General features: G+C 49.3%; 10 protein-coding genes across 10 annotated transcripts; 4 read left to right on the plus strand and 6 right to left on the minus strand.

Annotated features, from left to right (window-relative positions):
- Nucleotides 1–92: 92 nt before the first annotated feature.
- HOM2 (aspartate-semialdehyde dehydrogenase) lies at nt 93–1217 on the minus strand (the record flags this gene model as incomplete). The annotated part of the gene is made up of 2 exons (XM_076681811.1): nt 93–1141; nt 1196–1217. 2 exons carry the CDS (start codon nt 1215–1217, stop codon nt 93–95), a joined length of 1071 nt encoding a protein of 356 aa, XP_076543768.1.
- Nucleotides 1218–1684: 467 nt separating this feature from the next.
- PPM1 (leucine carboxy methyltransferase) lies at nt 1685–2647 on the plus strand (the record flags this gene model as incomplete). The annotated part of the gene is made up of 1 exon (XM_076681812.1): nt 1685–2647. One exon carries the CDS (start codon nt 1685–1687, stop codon nt 2645–2647), a length of 963 nt encoding a protein of 320 aa, XP_076543769.1.
- A 354-nt stretch (nt 2648–3001) lies between these two features.
- Nucleotides 3002–4198, minus strand: TRVA0_001S03422 (class I SAM-dependent methyltransferase; the record flags this gene model as incomplete). The annotated part of the gene is made up of 1 exon (XM_076681813.1): nt 3002–4198. The coding sequence occupies one exon, from the start codon at nt 4196–4198 to the stop codon at nt 3002–3004; it is 1197 nt and encodes a 398-aa protein (XP_076543770.1).
- Nucleotides 4199–4780: 582 nt separating this feature from the next.
- On the minus strand, nt 4781–5473 carry TRM9 (tRNA (carboxymethyluridine(34)-5-O)-methyltransferase; the record flags this gene model as incomplete). The annotated part of the gene is made up of 2 exons (XM_076681814.1): nt 4781–5338; nt 5387–5473. 2 exons carry the CDS (start codon nt 5471–5473, stop codon nt 4781–4783), a joined length of 645 nt encoding a protein of 214 aa, XP_076543771.1.
- A 754-nt stretch (nt 5474–6227) lies between these two features.
- Nucleotides 6228–7541, minus strand: TRVA0_001S03466 (Gfo/Idh/MocA family protein; the record flags this gene model as incomplete). The annotated part of the gene is made up of 1 exon (XM_076681815.1): nt 6228–7541. The coding sequence occupies one exon, from the start codon at nt 7539–7541 to the stop codon at nt 6228–6230; it is 1314 nt and encodes a 437-aa protein (XP_076543772.1).
- Nucleotides 7542–9334: 1793 nt separating this feature from the next.
- TRVA0_001S03488 (uncharacterized protein) lies at nt 9335–9724 on the minus strand (the record flags this gene model as incomplete). The annotated part of the gene is made up of 1 exon (XM_076681816.1): nt 9335–9724. One exon carries the CDS (start codon nt 9722–9724, stop codon nt 9335–9337), a length of 390 nt encoding a protein of 129 aa, XP_076543773.1.
- Nucleotides 9725–9887: 163 nt separating this feature from the next.
- MRX14 (mitochondrial 54S ribosomal protein bL34m MRX14) lies at nt 9888–10316 on the plus strand (the record flags this gene model as incomplete). Its single annotated transcript, XM_076681817.1, has 2 exons — nt 9888–9919; nt 10031–10316. The coding sequence occupies 2 exons, from the start codon at nt 9888–9890 to the stop codon at nt 10314–10316; spliced, it is 318 nt and encodes a 105-aa protein (XP_076543774.1).
- Nucleotides 10317–10603: 287 nt separating this feature from the next.
- MRPL1 (mitochondrial 54S ribosomal protein uL1m MRPL1) lies at nt 10604–11479 on the plus strand (the record flags this gene model as incomplete). Its single annotated transcript, XM_076681818.1, has 1 exon — nt 10604–11479. The coding sequence occupies one exon, from the start codon at nt 10604–10606 to the stop codon at nt 11477–11479; it is 876 nt and encodes a 291-aa protein (XP_076543775.1).
- A 930-nt stretch (nt 11480–12409) lies between these two features.
- On the plus strand, nt 12410–13894 carry GPI17 (GPI-anchor transamidase GPI17; the record flags this gene model as incomplete). The annotated part of the gene is made up of 1 exon (XM_076681819.1): nt 12410–13894. One exon carries the CDS (start codon nt 12410–12412, stop codon nt 13892–13894), a length of 1485 nt encoding a protein of 494 aa, XP_076543776.1.
- Nucleotides 13895–14217: 323 nt separating this feature from the next.
- TMA64 (Tma64p) lies at nt 14218–16047 on the minus strand (the record flags this gene model as incomplete). Its single annotated transcript, XM_076681820.1, has 1 exon — nt 14218–16047. One exon carries the CDS (start codon nt 16045–16047, stop codon nt 14218–14220), a length of 1830 nt encoding a protein of 609 aa, XP_076543777.1.
- Between the last annotated feature and the right edge of the window lie 26 nt (nt 16048–16073).

Here is a 16073-nt window from a genome sequence, read left to right on the forward strand (position 1 = left end):
CTCCGCTACTAGTATTAAAGGGGGGAAATGGCGGGTTGTCATTTTCGTATCTACATAAGTACAATGTTTGGTCTACTACTGGAGTAGTTTAGTTAGATAAGGTTCTTGGCCTTGAGCAGCTCTGCAATCAAGATACCAGACCCGGCGGCACCAATGACCGTGTTGTGGGACAGACCGACGAACTTGATGTCAAACACCGGGTCCTCTCGGATTCGGCCCACGGAAATAGTCTGGCCATTGCCCCGGTCCCGGTCGAGTCGTGGTTGGGGGCGGTTTGGCTGTTCCAGCACATCGATAGCGTGTTCTGGAGCAGAGTGGCATCCCAGAGTCTGGGCCTCAGTCTTGTACTCCCGCAGAGCCTGTTTGATCTCTTCCACCGAAGGAGCTGGCTGCTTAGCGAACTTAAGAGAAACACTGGCAGTGTGACCGTCCGTGACCGGCACTCGAGTGCAGGTAGCTGAGATTCGCATCTCCCGCTCCGGGATGATGTTGAACTTAACTCCATCAACGGTACCAAGGATCTTACGTGGCTCATACTCAATCTTGTCTTCCTCGCCAGAGATGTATGGCACAATGTTGTCAATAATGTCCATAGACGGCACTCCTGGGGAGAACCCAGCGCCAGACAGAGCCTGGAGCGTAGTAACTACGGCGGCCTCAATTGGGCCAAACTTGTCCTGGAGAGCTCGCATTGGGACGACCAGTCCGGCAGTAGAGCAGTTGGAGATGCACACGTGGTGGCCCTTGGACTTGTCCTGCTTGGCCTTGAACACGTCCAGGTGCTCGGGGTTAGCCGTAGGCACCACCAAGGGGACTCCCTCTGCTCGCCGGTAGGACTTGGCGTTGGAGATGATGTTGAGCCCGCTGTTGACGAAATCGATCTCTACGGTGTCGGCCTGTTCCGCCTCGAGGCCGGAGAAGACGATGTCGCATTCCTTGAAGTACTCTGGCTTACACTCGGTCACGACGATGTCGGCGACAGACTTTGGAATGTCGGCGGTCTGCTTCCAGTCGACGGCGTCTCCATACTTTTTGCCTGCCGACCGTGGCGAGGCGCCCAAGGCCGCCAGCTCGAAATCAGGGTGGTTGGCCAATAGCAGGATGAATCGCTGGCCTACGGAACCGGTAGCACCAAGAACACCTAATCACCCGTTAGTTCTCCAACAAAACAGCAACCAAAATAACTACTACTTACCAGCCTTCTTTCTATCGCTCATTATTGTTATTTTTCTGTTAGTGAAATGAAATGGAAAGGTTGTCTCCGAGAATTATCGAGAACGTATATGAGTCAAATGCGCATGTTTCAAACGGGCCATTATCGGCGTGCGGCTTTGAAACTTTTCGCCATTACGTAACCAGCCGCGCTATTCTTGAGCGTAGCCCTATTACCGGGTCAATAACTGATCTAAGCAGGGTCTATTTTGCTGATTTTTTTGGATTAAAGAGCAAGGAAAGAGGCGGAGAGCGCTTTTGTCGAGATTTTAACATTATTCACTAAAATAACGAATGAAAAGTTACTATATCACTGAACATTAACAATCTCCACTAAAATAACCCATTTTAATTCACAAAACAAACAAATCTTAATGAAATAAAGTTTAATTAATCCAACCAAAATAAAACGCCCAGCCTAACCGTTTAGAGTACATCAGGGGAGCACTACCAGTAGTAATCATAGAGGGTAATGGACTTGATACAGGCGCGGAGGGACAAGATCATCCGGGACACTGATCTCGATGCGCTGTCGTCGAAATATTCAGCCCAGGCGACAGGGTACCTGAACGACCCATTTCTCGACCGCATAGTAGATGGGTTTCGCTCTGAGCGTGGGTTCCATCGCATCTTCACCCAGAAGTTCCCGCTCATGAACCGCGGGTCCTACTTACGCATCCACTCAATTGACGAACTAATTAAAGCATTTTTGACTCATGGCGGGTGCCAGGTTGTGTCACTGGGCGCCGGATCAGACACGAGACCGTTTGCCTTGCTGCCTAAGTACCCGTCACTGATCTATCACGAAGTTGATTTTAAGGAAACCACCATCAAAAAGTGTGGCATTATCAAGAAAAATGCCGAATTGAGCGAAATCATTGGCCTCGACCCATCACACAGTGTCCTTAGCCCAGAAATCCACACTGAGCGGTATCATTTGCATGCCAAAGATTTGAGAAACCTCTCTGATGAGAGCACTTTCGAAGGGCTAGATAAAACTCTAGAGACCCTGATTGTCAGCGAATGCTGTTTGTGTTATTTAGAGCCTGCTAAGAGCAATTACGTGCTAGACTGGTTTACAAGTAGGCTGCGTAAGGCAAGTCTCGTTCTCTACGAGCCAATTGGAGGCAACGACAAGTTTGGTGCAGTAATGGTAGAAAATCTCTCCAAGCGAGGCATTTCTTTGCCCTCGCTGAACCTATACCCGGATCTGGATTCTCAGATGACCCGACTGAGGGAGCACGGATTCTCGTATGTGTTTGCCAAAGACATGCACCGAATTCACAATGAGTGGCTGACGGAGGAAGAGTCAGAAAGAATTGACCAGCTGGAGTTCCTTGATGAGCGAGAGGAGCTTTATTTGCTATTGCAACATTACTGCATAGCCTGCGCTACCAACTACCAAACCACTTATTGGCAGCCTTTCTTTGAATAGATCATTCATGATACTCATCCATTGTTACTTCTACTTCGAGTGTTCATTCGAGGGCCAGCCCTCGAGCTCCCGTAGCTGGGGGCTCTGCCCCCAAACCCCCGTCACAAACTTCATTAAATCAACTATATCTCCGCGCAGCGGAGCCCCAGGGGGGTTTGGGGGGACTAGTCCCCCCAATTGCTATAAGGAACTAGGAGCTGCATATTCTGGGGCCTTCTCCGCGAAGCGGAGCTACGGGGGTCTGGGGGCTGGCCCCCAGGTGCACTACGAGTGATCAATTGATCTCGTTAGACCTCTGCGTCGGCATAAAGGCACACAGCTGGTGATAGAGGATGATAGCCAATATAAATACATCTAGTGTTGCTGGTCTTCGTCTGGGGGTACTTCTCCGCCAAAGCCGACCGGAATGGTTGCACCCTGAGGGACAATGCTCATAATTTTGTACACTTTGCCCATGGCTCCGCCTCCCTTTTCTACGAGCCGGTTGTAGGCCTGCTCAATGCGGCGCTTCCCTTCCTGGGTCTTCTGGTTTTCGGCCAGCTGCGTCGCGCGGGCGCCAATGCCAATAGAATGCAGCCAGTCGCCCTGCATGATGGGGCCATGGACGTCTACCGTATGGTCGTTCTGGGCGGCTATCTTGAGCGCCTGGAAGTCCACGTCCGCCGAGAGATCGGCCTCGCCCGGAGCCTCGAACGGTGACACTATGCGGTGGCCCTTGATGGCTCGCAGACTCTCAATGGGGATCGTATGGGCCGGGCCGTAGTCGATGATGAGTGCGGCGCCGCCGCACTTCTCAATGACCTCGCCGAACCGCGCCGCAATCTCCCATGCCTCGGGGCAAATCTCCACCCTGGAGCCCACGGGGAGGTCTGCATACCGGGGATGCGATGCAGGTACGACCCGCGAGGTCGGAGACCAGTCCGGGCTCAGAGTGAGGTGGAACGATGGCTCGTCGCCGGATGTTGTGGTGCTCGGCGTAACGGAACCCTTGGAAGTCCCCGGGGTCATCTGTGGCACCGAGTAGTCCACCAGGAGCTCTCTCCACCCGTTTTCCGTGTGCTCGAACTGGAAAATGGGCAAAGCATCGAAGAATTCATGGGCTACAATGAAAGTTGGCACATTGTCCTCGGTAGGAATGTCCCTAGCCGACTCGTACCAGTAGATGGGCGTTCCCCATCGAGTCTTGGACATGAATCCGCGCTCGTTGGGTATCATCGGGGTCGAATCGTCGCACAGCCGCTTCCGTTGCATCTCCCGGAGCGTCGGACTCGCCTCGATCATGATGATCTCATAGATCGACTTGGAAAAGTCGCTGAAGTTGCGACCTGCCCGCAGGAAGTCGTCCATGAGGGTACCTCTTCCCGGACCAAACTCAATGAGCCGGAAGTTGGCCGGTCCACCCTGGGCCAGCCACTGGGTCAGGAACCAAATCCCTACCAGCTCGCCGAACATCTGTGAGATTTCTGGCGAGGTGACAAAGTCACCTGACGACCCGAACGGGTCCCGGTTGATGTAGTACCCGCCAGCCGGGTTGGTGAGGCATTGTCGCATATAAGCAGCGAGTGAGATGGGTCCCCCTGCTTTGATGGTTTCGCTAAGGAAGGTCTGTAGCGGGTTATCGCTTGATTTTTCCTTCTGTCGTACGGCGGGTGTGGTGTGGAACAGTGCTGCTGCTCGCCGGGGTGCGCTTAGCATCAGCCGGCTGGCTCCTTGGCGCGTTGTCGCTACCCTCGTGAATCGTTTCATGGTGAACTGGTAAGCAATTGGAGGTTCGCTTTCCTATTCTTCAAATGTTATTGGGTGCCGGAGAACACAGAGGTTTACACTTTGCAAGGCTGCTGCGTGCGCGAGAGAACTGTCTTTGAATCACTCACCATTTCACACTGTGGAGGCTGATTCATGAGCAACCATCTGTTTATAGCTGTTGTAATAGGCCCAATTAGATAGGAGATAGCGTAGATAATAGTGGATTTTGGGAGGGACTGGCGATGGCCCACCAATTGTCTTTTTTTTTTTTTTCGTAGCCCGATGCGATCACCGAGCCTCATGCAGCTTACCATTAGAGGATATCCTTAATACCAGTTCATACCAATTGCCATATCCAGCTAATAACAGTTAACTTCATGTGGGAGACTATTGTCGTTTGGCAATGGCCCACCAATTGTCTTTTTCGTAGCCCGATGCGATGACCGAGCCGCATGCGGCTTTAATATCACTTTCAAGTTCTCCTTCCTTATAGAGATGATAGTACCGCTGGTATGTTTCTTCGCTGGAAGAGGACTTGGTGACCCAGGGAACTAGGACGTCCTGATTCATGCCCTCATCCCAGCCCCGGCGGGAGTTCTTCTGCTCCAGCGCCCAGACATAGATAAGTGCAGTCCCAGTAGCGTTCAGCGTTCCCAAAATGGACTTGACAGCGGCAATGCGGCGCTCAGGGGTAGTAAAGTGGTGGATGACCGCAATTGATATAGCAAAGTCGTACCGCCCGTCTGCAAAGGGCAGCGCTAACGCATCAGCTACCGCCGAGTCTGCTTTCTGCTGGGCGATCTCAACTAGATGTGATGACCGATCGCTCGCCAGCATGAGCACATCTTTGTTAACATTGAGGTACTTTCCATTGCCACACCCTATATCGAGTCCGATCGACCCAGGGGCCTGATCTTTGAGGTATTTCTCCACAATGGGCCATGGCTAAATTTGTTAGTTCCACACTTATTTTTCACTATGGGGTAGGCTCACCTTGTAACGAGTGTTGGAAAAGTGGGACGCAATCTCTTGGTACACTTGATGTACGTATTGCTCTTCTTTCTCTACTGGATCCGACATGCTATCTATGCTACTTCGAGCGTTCATCGCCTTGAATTTTTCGAGGGCGGCCCTTATAATTTGGTGAATTAGGTATAATTCATTCACATTATGTTCTGCGCACCCTCCGCGAAGCGGAGCTACGGGAGCTCGAGGGCTGGCCCTCGAATACTTTCTCTGCCTGGTGCAATTGGGGGAACCAGTCCCCCCAAACCCCCCTTGGGGCTCCGCTTCGCGGAGGTACGGGAGAACGAGGACTGGCCCTCGGGGAGACACTTGGACACAGCAATTGAGCGCACGGTGTAATTGGGAGTTCTGACGGCAGTTTTGTTACGGATTTTGTTACAGGTTAGCAGTTTGCAGCGTAAGTCTGTAAGAAGCTAGTGTAATTAGGGGGACCATGCATCTGCCTCCCCGAAGTGGAGCCCCAGGAAGTTTGGGAGACTGGTCCCCAAAGTATATATATGGAATTGGTGTTAAAGTAATAGCACTTATTTAATTGCTTTAGTCCCTTCGTATAATGGTATCAACATTTTAGTCTCAAGTAGAGCTCCAGGGGGTTTGGGGGACTGGTCCCCCAAGAGCACAGACTCCATCGGTAATTGATCTACGTATAGTATCATCTACACACAATTACGGTGCGAAATGGTGACATTAATAAGCGGACTACTTTTTTCAGTTTTTATTATGTGTTATCAGTCCCCCAAGAGTACAGACTTCATCCGTAATTGAATATCAAGGAATGGATTAATGAATTAAGTACGCCAGGCGAGAGTTACAATACTGCGGTGGTAACATCAAGAACAGTGCCCTCGTGACGGGATTTCTCGGCTAGGAAGACCGCTCGATGGCTTGCCAGAGCGTCTGATGGAGTGCAGTTAATATACTTGGCCTGTGTCTCGTCTACTCCGCACCCATTGACGACAACATCTCTGACGGCCTTGGCAAACGCCTCAGCAAGGCCCCTGTCGCCGCCGCCGTGGCCAGATTCCTCGTCAACTGAGGGTGTAACTATTGTAGTCTCTCTCGTAGCAAAGTTGAAAATCTTGATCGTCGTCGAATTGGTAGAGATCTCGCCTTTAGTGCCGTAAATGCAAATCTTTCGTTCGCAGAGCGCCTCCGAGAAGGCAATCATGGTCATGGTAGCCGACGCGTTGCCAAAATCAAGGTTGACAGTCTGGTTGTCGCAAACATCATTGTCGCACTCGTAGACGCACTTGCCGTAGGGGCCATCCATCAATGCCTGTTTGAGATGCGGCTCGTCCTCAATATCAGTGACCGTCTTGAGCTTCCACGCTCTTTTTCCGGCGACAAAATCGTTGTAATATACCTTCTTGGCCGAAAAGCCGCAGTTCTCTTCGGCAGGACAGTCGAAGCACCTAGTGGCATCTCCAGCCTCTGCTGGCTTGTTGGCCTTTTTGAAATGCGACAGATTGCCAAAGGATGAGATGCGCTTGAGGTTCTGGGGGCCCAGAATCCATAGCAAGAAGTCGATGTCGTGACAGCACTTGGTCATCAGCGCAAAAGACGTCTGGTCTTCTCGTCGCCAGTTGCCACGAACGTACGAGTGAGCGAAGTGGAACCATCCAACAGGCTCAGTGTGATTGATGTTAATAATGTCGCCGACAATGTTCTGGTCCAGCAGCTTCTTGAGCTCAATGTTATGCGGCGAGTACCGCAGGACATGGCCAATTGCAAGAATTACATTATTTCGCATCACCGCATCGTAGATCTCCTGGCAATGCTGCCAGTTTGTAGCCAGTGGCTTCTCGCACAGCAGATGCTTACCGGCATCGGCAAATGCCACTGCTACATCGCGGTGCATCTCGTCAAGTACGCAAATCATCACGGCATCGTAGTCATCCACATCTTTTAAAGCTTCTCGCCAGTCTCCATATAGTTTGATAGGCGCAGCTGCGGCATTAGTATAGTTCGATTCGACATATTTCTTCAGCTTGTTACGTCTGGGCTCGCTGATATCAGCGATACCCCTGATCTGAACAAAATCAGAGTGTCTGAGCGATCGAGTGTACGCACGAGCTCTGCTCCCGGCGCCTACTGAAAGAATGCGAATTGGAGTTACTGTCATGATATTTTGGTGTTTACTCTACGTGAGAAGACTAGGTATTTATTTGTATACCACTGATGGTAGTATGGAGATTGTGGGGGAATACGCGATATCCCACGTAGTGCATTATTCCGGGGAGAATACCGACCAATGGGAAGAAAGTAATATGTAAGCTTCGTCAAGGCCAGCTCATCTAAGCACCCTGGAATGATAACCGGTGGGTCATCTGGGGGAGAGGGGAGTGAAAGATTTGGGGGGTCGTAACGTTACATTGTCCGGGGATGTGCTCCGATGCCTTATATAGGGAGGTTACAGTGGCGGTTCGCCAAAAGCTAGCACGGCGCAATTGAAGTCTCGGTAAATCTAGAGCTGTTCCAGTGTATATATGTAGTGTATAGACAGGGTGGAGATCCATCTGCATGCATAATTTAGATAAGCCATTTCAACGCTCTGACTGTAGTACTTTGATCTGAGATGTTAGCGTAATGGGGCTGCATCTGAATGGGTGGTGTGGAATTTCGTTTGCTTCCACCAATTGAAGCTGCAGGCTCGTCAATGTATGTCATGCGGTCGGGTATTGCTAGGGGATTCAATTGATAACGCTATTGTATATATTTAATCAGAATTGTTTTATGTATCTATTGGATCTAGCTCAGCTCAGAATTTTCTGCTTTTTATCTACGGTGCCGGTAATGAATCGATAAGAATCTGCCATGGATACGAAAAATTTTTGGCCTTGTTTTATTAGGATCTGTACGTCGAAGTTATATTTACAATATCTACCGTTTCAATTCTCTGTTGTGCTTGCTTGTAGTCGGAGCGCGTACTTCAGGGACAACATTGATCTTCTATCTCTACAGATTGTTTCCCCAGTTGCCGTTGAAACCTACATGTAATGACCTATCGGCATGGCTCGCGCTGACAAGTCTAAATGTGACGAGTCTACTGATATAGACTTCCGTGGCCCCCTTCCCCTCTGCTAGAAAATATAAAACGGCTAGACATTCCTCCGTTAATCTCCTCTTTTCGTCCACAATCTTAGGCCAACACGGCCCAATTTCGTCCAATGATTTGAGGATTTGCCCATAATGTCTTTGGCCTCGGCCTCAAAAAGATGCGATAGATTATTATGTAACTTATTATTTCGGTATTAGTTTCTTATCAACCGATTAGCATGCATCCTGGAGTTGAGCACCGGCTACTGCTATTATTTCCAATGCGTATCGCCTCTCAGTTCAGGGAAAAGCGAAGCCCGGCAGTATTGTGATATATTCAAGTATTTTCAATTGGACGCTGTTCCACCTAGCTGTTCCACCTAGCTCTTCCAAATTTAGAGTCTCACGTATGTATATAAATAAAAAGCAGTTGAGAGATTTTAATCTGCGTAGCCTTTATAACCACAGTACAATTGTATATCTAGGTTATACTACCGGTATACAGTAGATACCGTTTCAATGATCTATTATGAATGCTTTAATGTCGGACTCCATATTTAGCGTTTCAATGCTCTATTACGGTTGCTTATGGTTGCTTATGGTTGCGTGTCGAACTCCAAACTCTAGGATACCATTGATATCCTGCCTCAAGATGTGTGTTTTAAAACCTGACTGTATAATCATGGATAATAGGGTAATAGTAGGAACTACTGTAATGTCAAGCCAAGAGTTCGCGTTTTTACGCCATATTTAAATAGAATCAAAAGCTTCTATCCCATTACCGGTAATATCAATCAAGAGCAGATATTTACCTGAAAGCAACTCATAATCAAATCAATAGAACAAATTAGTATCATTATCATTAGTCGTGTACAAAGTCTATGCAGATTCGTCGTCCTCTTCCTGTCGAGCCTCAGCCTTGTGCCGCTTCTCCTCCTTTCGTCGCTCCTTCTTCAGTCTCTTTCGCTCTTCCTTGCTCAGTTTCTTTGGCTCACTCTCGGCAGCTGGCTGGGCCTCTTCCATGTCGATGTCCTCCTCATAGCCGTTATTGTTCTCAGTTTCCATGACGCCAGTGGCAGAATTCCGCAGGAGCGGTGGAAGCCCTCTCAGATCACGCTGGACTCTTCGCAGCTGGTTAACAACCGATTCATTCGCGGCCTCACCGTTATCAATGAACTGAGAGAGCATTTGCTCAGCATCAGCGTTCTCAAGTGGCTGCATCAGCTTGATCTCAACGGCCGTAGGCTGCTCGTTTCTCCGTCTGTACATTTTTTATTATCAAAATAAGTTGATTTATCAATCTTATCAGTATCAAAGTCGAAAATTTGAAAAATGCCGATCTCCGGCAAACCGTTGGGCGCGGGGCCATGAAAATTGAAATTTCACGATCCCTCACCACCACCACCATTCGGTGAAATATTAACAGACCAAAATGTTTGCCGTACTCCGAAGAACAGTTGCTCGGTAGGTTATTATTTAATCAGCAAATTTCATTTTGCTACTCGGGCTTTAGAGTTTACATTATTCAGATCCAGGGTAGTTGTTGAGAGATGTATGCTAACTATATTTAAACAGACAACTGCCGTCTACGGTGCGAAGCTTCTCGCTTCTTTCTGGGCGATCTGCACTTTCGGCATTGAGGGCTGGCCCAACTGCCGCTCCATCATTCAACAGCATTACCAACTCACTGACTCCGTTTACCGCTTCGCAGGTGCGATGGAAGGCCATGGGAAACAACTACCAGCCATCTACGGTGCGACGGAAGCGACGACTTGGTTTCCTCGCCCGAATGCGATCTCGAACTGGGCGACGAATCATTGCTCGACGAAAGACCAAGGGGCGATGGTACCTGTCGCATTAATAGTGTAAAATGTATTTAACCTGTAAATATTATCATCATGAACCCCTCCGCGAAGCGGAGCTACGGGGGGTCTGGGGGGCTGGCCCCCCAGGATCACAAACCCTACCCTGTTATCCCTTTCTGTGCAAATTCGTCGTATTAATGAAGTCGTAATGATGAAGTCGGCCTGGGGACTTGCAAAGTCGGTAGGGTGAGATTGGAAGTCGGGAAGTCGGGCCGATGGGAGGAAACTGAAAAATTCGCATTTTGATCCAGAGACCACCCCAAAAGCAGAGAGTTAGTTCGACATGTCGGGACGACTGATACTGAGTAGGCCACTGGGCAGTGTTCTGAAGCGGCCGACGGTGAGCTTTGCACGCTTGCCTGCTCCCGGTCGATTTGCCTCGAAAACCGAGGAGCCTGGTCAGACGAAGATGGACGCCAAGCAGCAGGCGGCCCACCGAGAACGACAAGCATTGAAAGAGCAAACGAAGAAGGCCGAGAAGCGAAAGGTCGAGCGGCTGAAAGAAGAAGCTCGAGCGGCTGTCAAGAGCCCGCTGTGCATGGACATTGAGACGGCTTTGAGGTATATTCGGGCCATTGAGGTCGGAAGACCAGCCCAGTCGACGACGATCTCGCTCAACATCAGCCTGATTGCGGAGAAGGGCGCTGCGCTGCTCCAGGGCACGTACCGGCTTCCACGGGCTCTCAAGGAGCAGCGAATTGCCGTGTTCACTAACAGCAAGGAGGCTGCAGCTGAGGCGAAGAAGGCCGGGGCGACCATTGTCGGGGCTGATGATCTCATCAAGCAGGTCAAGGATGGTGTCATTAACTTTGACAAGGCGTACGCTACTCCAGACATGGTTTCGCGGCTGAATCAGGTTGCGCGGATTCTGGGTCCCAAGGGTCTTATGCCGTCTGCCAAGCGAGGCACCGTTACTAATAACATTTACAGCGTCATTAGCGAGGCGGCGGGTGAGACTGTGTACAAGCAGACTACTCCGGTTCTTTCTGTGCCGGTGGGGCGAGCCCATTTTTCAGACTATGAGATTATCCGGAACGTGGTGGCTGTGACTGATGCTCTGCGAGAGAACATTAACCGGATGGACTCCAAGAAGGCTCCGCAGTTGGGCAAGACGATCATTACGACCACGCGAAGCCCGCCAATTGTCATCCAGGTTTAATTTGCCAAGCCTATATATAATGAAGCCCTGTGGTTGTTATCCATGTGTAAATAGCATCTTTAAAATGAAAATGGATTGTATTATAGCTTTGTGTGGAATTATTGACATTTATTGCTTAATTATCTGATGGTCTTCTTAAGCAATGGGCTTTAATCAAGATTATTATTATAATTAGCTGATGGAAAGAGGATCTGTTGGTACATACCCGGAATTGGTTTGTTGGTAATGTCGTTAACGAGATGTGCCATTCATTGACTGATATAATGGCGAAAAATTTGTTTATTATTCATAACTACTTATTGAAGCATCTCTTATAGAAAGATGCTACGGTATTAAATGGAGAGAATATGTGCAATTCGGTGATTTATGGTACCGGGTAATGGGAACAAGATTTGTCATTACCGGTATCAGTACACATATTACCTGCGTATATAATACCTGGTACCGGTAATTGATTTCACGGGAAAGGCTTGCCGAGCGTTTCAATTGATTTCACGGTTATATAGAATGACTAGCCCAATTTTTGGGGTTGGGGTAAGGGTTTTTGAGTCCCACGCCGCATTTAATGCGGCTCGTTATTTGATTTAGGAGTATACTATACCCCAATCAAGATTAAACAGCCAATGCATGCATTTTTTTACCTATGAACTTGGTTGTTTCCATAATTTCTTTTATAGTCCGCCTAAGATGATGTATTTGCTGAACCATATAGCATATTGCGAACTACGAAATAGTACACCGCTAAATCAACTAACCCCAAAAGAGCTAGAACCTAAATTCTGCATAATAATACTAATCGAACAATTTCTTTGGTAACAAATCGTCTCAATTGATCCTATTCGACAGCCTTCAATTGATACTTCATGTTGCTTCAATTCGGTCGTCCCAAGACTCGGAGACACGGTGACGGAACACGACACCAACACCACGATGGCGGAAAAGGCTGAAAAGGCCGAGAAGACTGAGGCTGAAAAGCCCAAAAAGGTCGAGGAGAACAATGGAACACAACGAAGATGGGTCGTACTGTGCTTCCTGGCCATGGCGGTCCTGCTAGGCGTGCCAATGTGGCTCTATACTACCTCAATCTACCGCGCACCGCTGAACTACAAAGTCATGGACTTCTACGATAAACACATATCCGAAGCTGCCAGAGTCAACGTGCCAGTATACCTTAATGTTGGGCCCGAATTCCCCGATCTCGTCGAGGCGGCCCAGTATCAGATTGACCAGGAGCTGCACGAAATGGGCGTGGACAATTGGTGGCTCGAGCTACATAAAGGCCAGGCCCCGCAGGGCCAACACGTTACCCTCAACTTCCGCCTTGGAGATGACAACGAGTATCTCGTGTCAGAGACCGGCAGAGACATTATGGTCACATATGCGCTGGATATCGTTGCCGTGGGCAGCGTGCCTGATCTGGTCACCGGCGTGCTGCTGGATCACGTGTTCAGTGAAGAGATTGAGCTCGTCAAGAGCTCTGAGCAGGGGAGCATGGTCGTAGGGTACTCTCCGATGTACCATTTGACGTTTTCGCTGCTGAGCGGTGACGGAGAGCCAATTGGCTGGGATATCGGCGAGGCATTGAGCGAGCACTTCACCTCGTTCCGGGAGGAGCTATCGCGGGTTGCCAATGTTACGGTAGACACTCAGATCGAGTACTTTGCAAAGATGACTACGGATCCGCAGCCAGTTCCCGAAGGCGGGTTTGAGCTTGATAGCGAGCACTTGTCGACTTTTGTCAACTTTGCCGAATGGGGCTTGACCTCTATTCACTCATACCCTACGCTGCATTTCATTATTTATGTTCCGTCTATGGAGCAGTCTCCGCTGAGAGTCAAGAACTCGTCTAGTAATTCGTTTGCTATCCCCCAGTGGGGCGGAATTGTCATCAAAGACCGTCCGAAGGGTAGCCACTTCAACTCGCAGGACCTCTTGCCAGTGCTGGAAACGTTTGCATCGCAGCTGCTGGAATTGTTAGGTGCTCCGTCTAAGCCTGAGAGCCCGAAGCTGCGACTTGACTTTCTGTCGCGGGTCTCAACTCTACGGGCGCTGAAATCAGCATCTTCAACGCTGGGGTCTCTTGAGCGGCTCAGCAAGTCTCTTCCGAACATTGCTATCCCCAAGCCTGTGTTGACTGGTGTTGATGGGGCCATTGAAGCTATTAAGGATTCTCTAGACGCGCTGAGCCGCGGTGAGTGGCACCGGGCCATCACTGGCGCTGGTGTTGCGTTGCAAAAGTCGGAGTCGGCCTTCTTTGACAAGATGATGGTGCAGCAAATGTATTTCCCGGAGGAACACAAGGTCGCTATTTATTTGCCTTTGCTTGGGCCAGTTGCGGTGGTTCTTGTATTGGGTTTGGCTAGAGTTGTCAAGGAGTCCAAGCAGTCCAAGCAGGGCGACAATATGTCCAACTAACCTGAAATGTCTGGAGCCTTCGAATTATTATCTGACTTCAACTGGCCTTCAGGGCGAAAATGGACATATTAGCAAATTATTAACGATAAGCATCAATTGTTCAAGTTTGAGTGCCGTTTTTCTACTAATAGCGTTTAGAGGATAGTCTATGGATCCTGATTGTACGTAGTTATAGAAGTACTATAGATATTCGCTCTATCAATGCATTATAACCGAAAAATGTTCCTCTAGAACGTGGAAGTCGTCCCAACTGTGTTGATGCAACAGGTAAGATAAACAGGCGACTAAGCTGGGTAACAGAATAAGATAGGATGGAGAATGGGTTACTTCTTCTTATTCTTATTCGCCTTATCATTGACCTCGACCCAAGTTGCTCGAACGCCTTTCTTTTCCAAATAAACAGAAATGTTCTTGACATGATTGCCCTGGATGAGAACCTGCTTCAAGTCAGATCCCTCGCGAACATCGCTTACACTAGTGGAACCCGCACAGGCAACCCGAAGTCCCTCAGCGACATCCAGCGCATTCAAATGGAACGGCTCAAGGTTCGACACAATAGTTACTACCTTGTTACCGCCTCGTCGCTCTGTAGTGAGGAGGATCATAGGGATGGCACCCTTGCGAGGCTTGGCCTCCGTCTCGCTGAACGGAGGAGTAATAGTGTGTTGCATCTGGCTCGACTTGAGCACCAACGGCATAATCTGGTCCCTGGGGGTCTTTTTGGTGAGCTTGAGGGCGTTCTGCAGCTTCTCATCTGGGACAACAAATTTGCCCTGGCCGAGGTTGTTCTTGGAAATATACGACTCAATTGCCTTGCGCAGGTCAGTTGCCGAGTAGTACTTGTCGGTTGAGATGCCGCTCCCTGCTAGAATAACTGCAAAGACAGATCTTGGGCGATAATATTCCTTGGCGATCATCTTATCGGTCGGATTGTACGCATCAGACGGGAGTTGAGTGGATGGCGCGTCAGTAGTGGCAGGATCGGTAGGACTAGGAGCAGGCTTAGGCTTCTTGACTTTGTAAATGTTAAACTTGCTAACTCGCTCGTTCTCGGCCCCGGCAATGCTCAGAATAACAACTTCTCCTGCTCTCTCTTTGCTCTTGAGGTATCCCTTCTTTTCCATCGACTTAAAGAACTTTGTAGCTTTTTTGTACGAGGTTTTCTTCATGTTAACTGCATTGGTATCCTGAATCTTGAGGTTGGGCAGCAATTGCTGCGAAAGGAACTGCGAGGATGGCATGGGAAGGTCCAATGGGCTATCAATAGCCTTTCGAAGGACTTGTAGGAGAGATTGCTCAAAGAGTTCGTCTACTGCCGCTGCATCCAGTGAAAGCGTCTTCATATTTGATTCCTCTGCATTGTCCTCCTTTTCCTCTGCAGTAGCCTTTTCCTCCGGGGTAGTCTTTTCCTCCGTGGTAGTCTTTTCCTCCGGGATAACCTTTTCCTCCGGGGTAGCATTCTCTTCTGGAGTAGCCATTTCCTCCGGAGTAGTCTTTTCTTCCGGAGTGGCCTCAGCAGTAGATGTAACCTCACCATCATTGGTGACTGTTTCTGGAGTTTCGAGTGGAATATTGAGATCCAATTCCTTCGGAGCGGTCTTATCCCCACGATAAGCCTCGAACAGCGTATCATCAATCACGGAAACGGTCAGCGCCGCCTTGCCCACTGTCTCCTCACTAATATTATGACAGTCAATCTGCGCAATGCCCACCGCTACCGGCACGGTTGGCCGCTTCAGCGTCGCAATTGCAACCACAGACCCCTTGGGAGCCCTCTCCGGGAGAGGATCAAACACTCCCCGAGCCATTAGATCTGCACCCGACTGCAAATTATCAATAGTTCCCTCTGGAGTTAACAAGATCGGGCAAAGATACGGACACTGCCACAAAGTGAACAGAGTCGGGACCATGATCTTCCCGAGCCCGATCCAAATGGGCCTCTCCTTTTCTGTGGTATACAAAAGGGCATTTTCCCCGGAGTGAAGCTGGATCTTGGACGACTTGAGGTCTTTGGGCATGATCTTGTTCTTCTCTTCGGAACCCAGGCGGTCCTCTGGAAGGCCGAACGCTTCGCATACGCCCTTTAGCAGCTTTTTGCGTTCGCTTGACTTGAGATTCGCCGATGGCTTGATCTGTGCTTTTCGTTTAAACATATTTGTAGTGTTAAAGACCTTATTAA

Source organism: Trichomonascus vanleenenianus, assembly GCF_965637985.1.
Source record: "Trichomonascus vanleenenianus strain CLIB 3782 genome assembly, contig: TRVA0_001S, whole genome shotgun sequence".
NCBI classification, from domain to species: Eukaryota; Fungi; Ascomycota; class Dipodascomycetes; order Dipodascales; family Trichomonascaceae; genus Blastobotrys; species Blastobotrys vanleenenianus.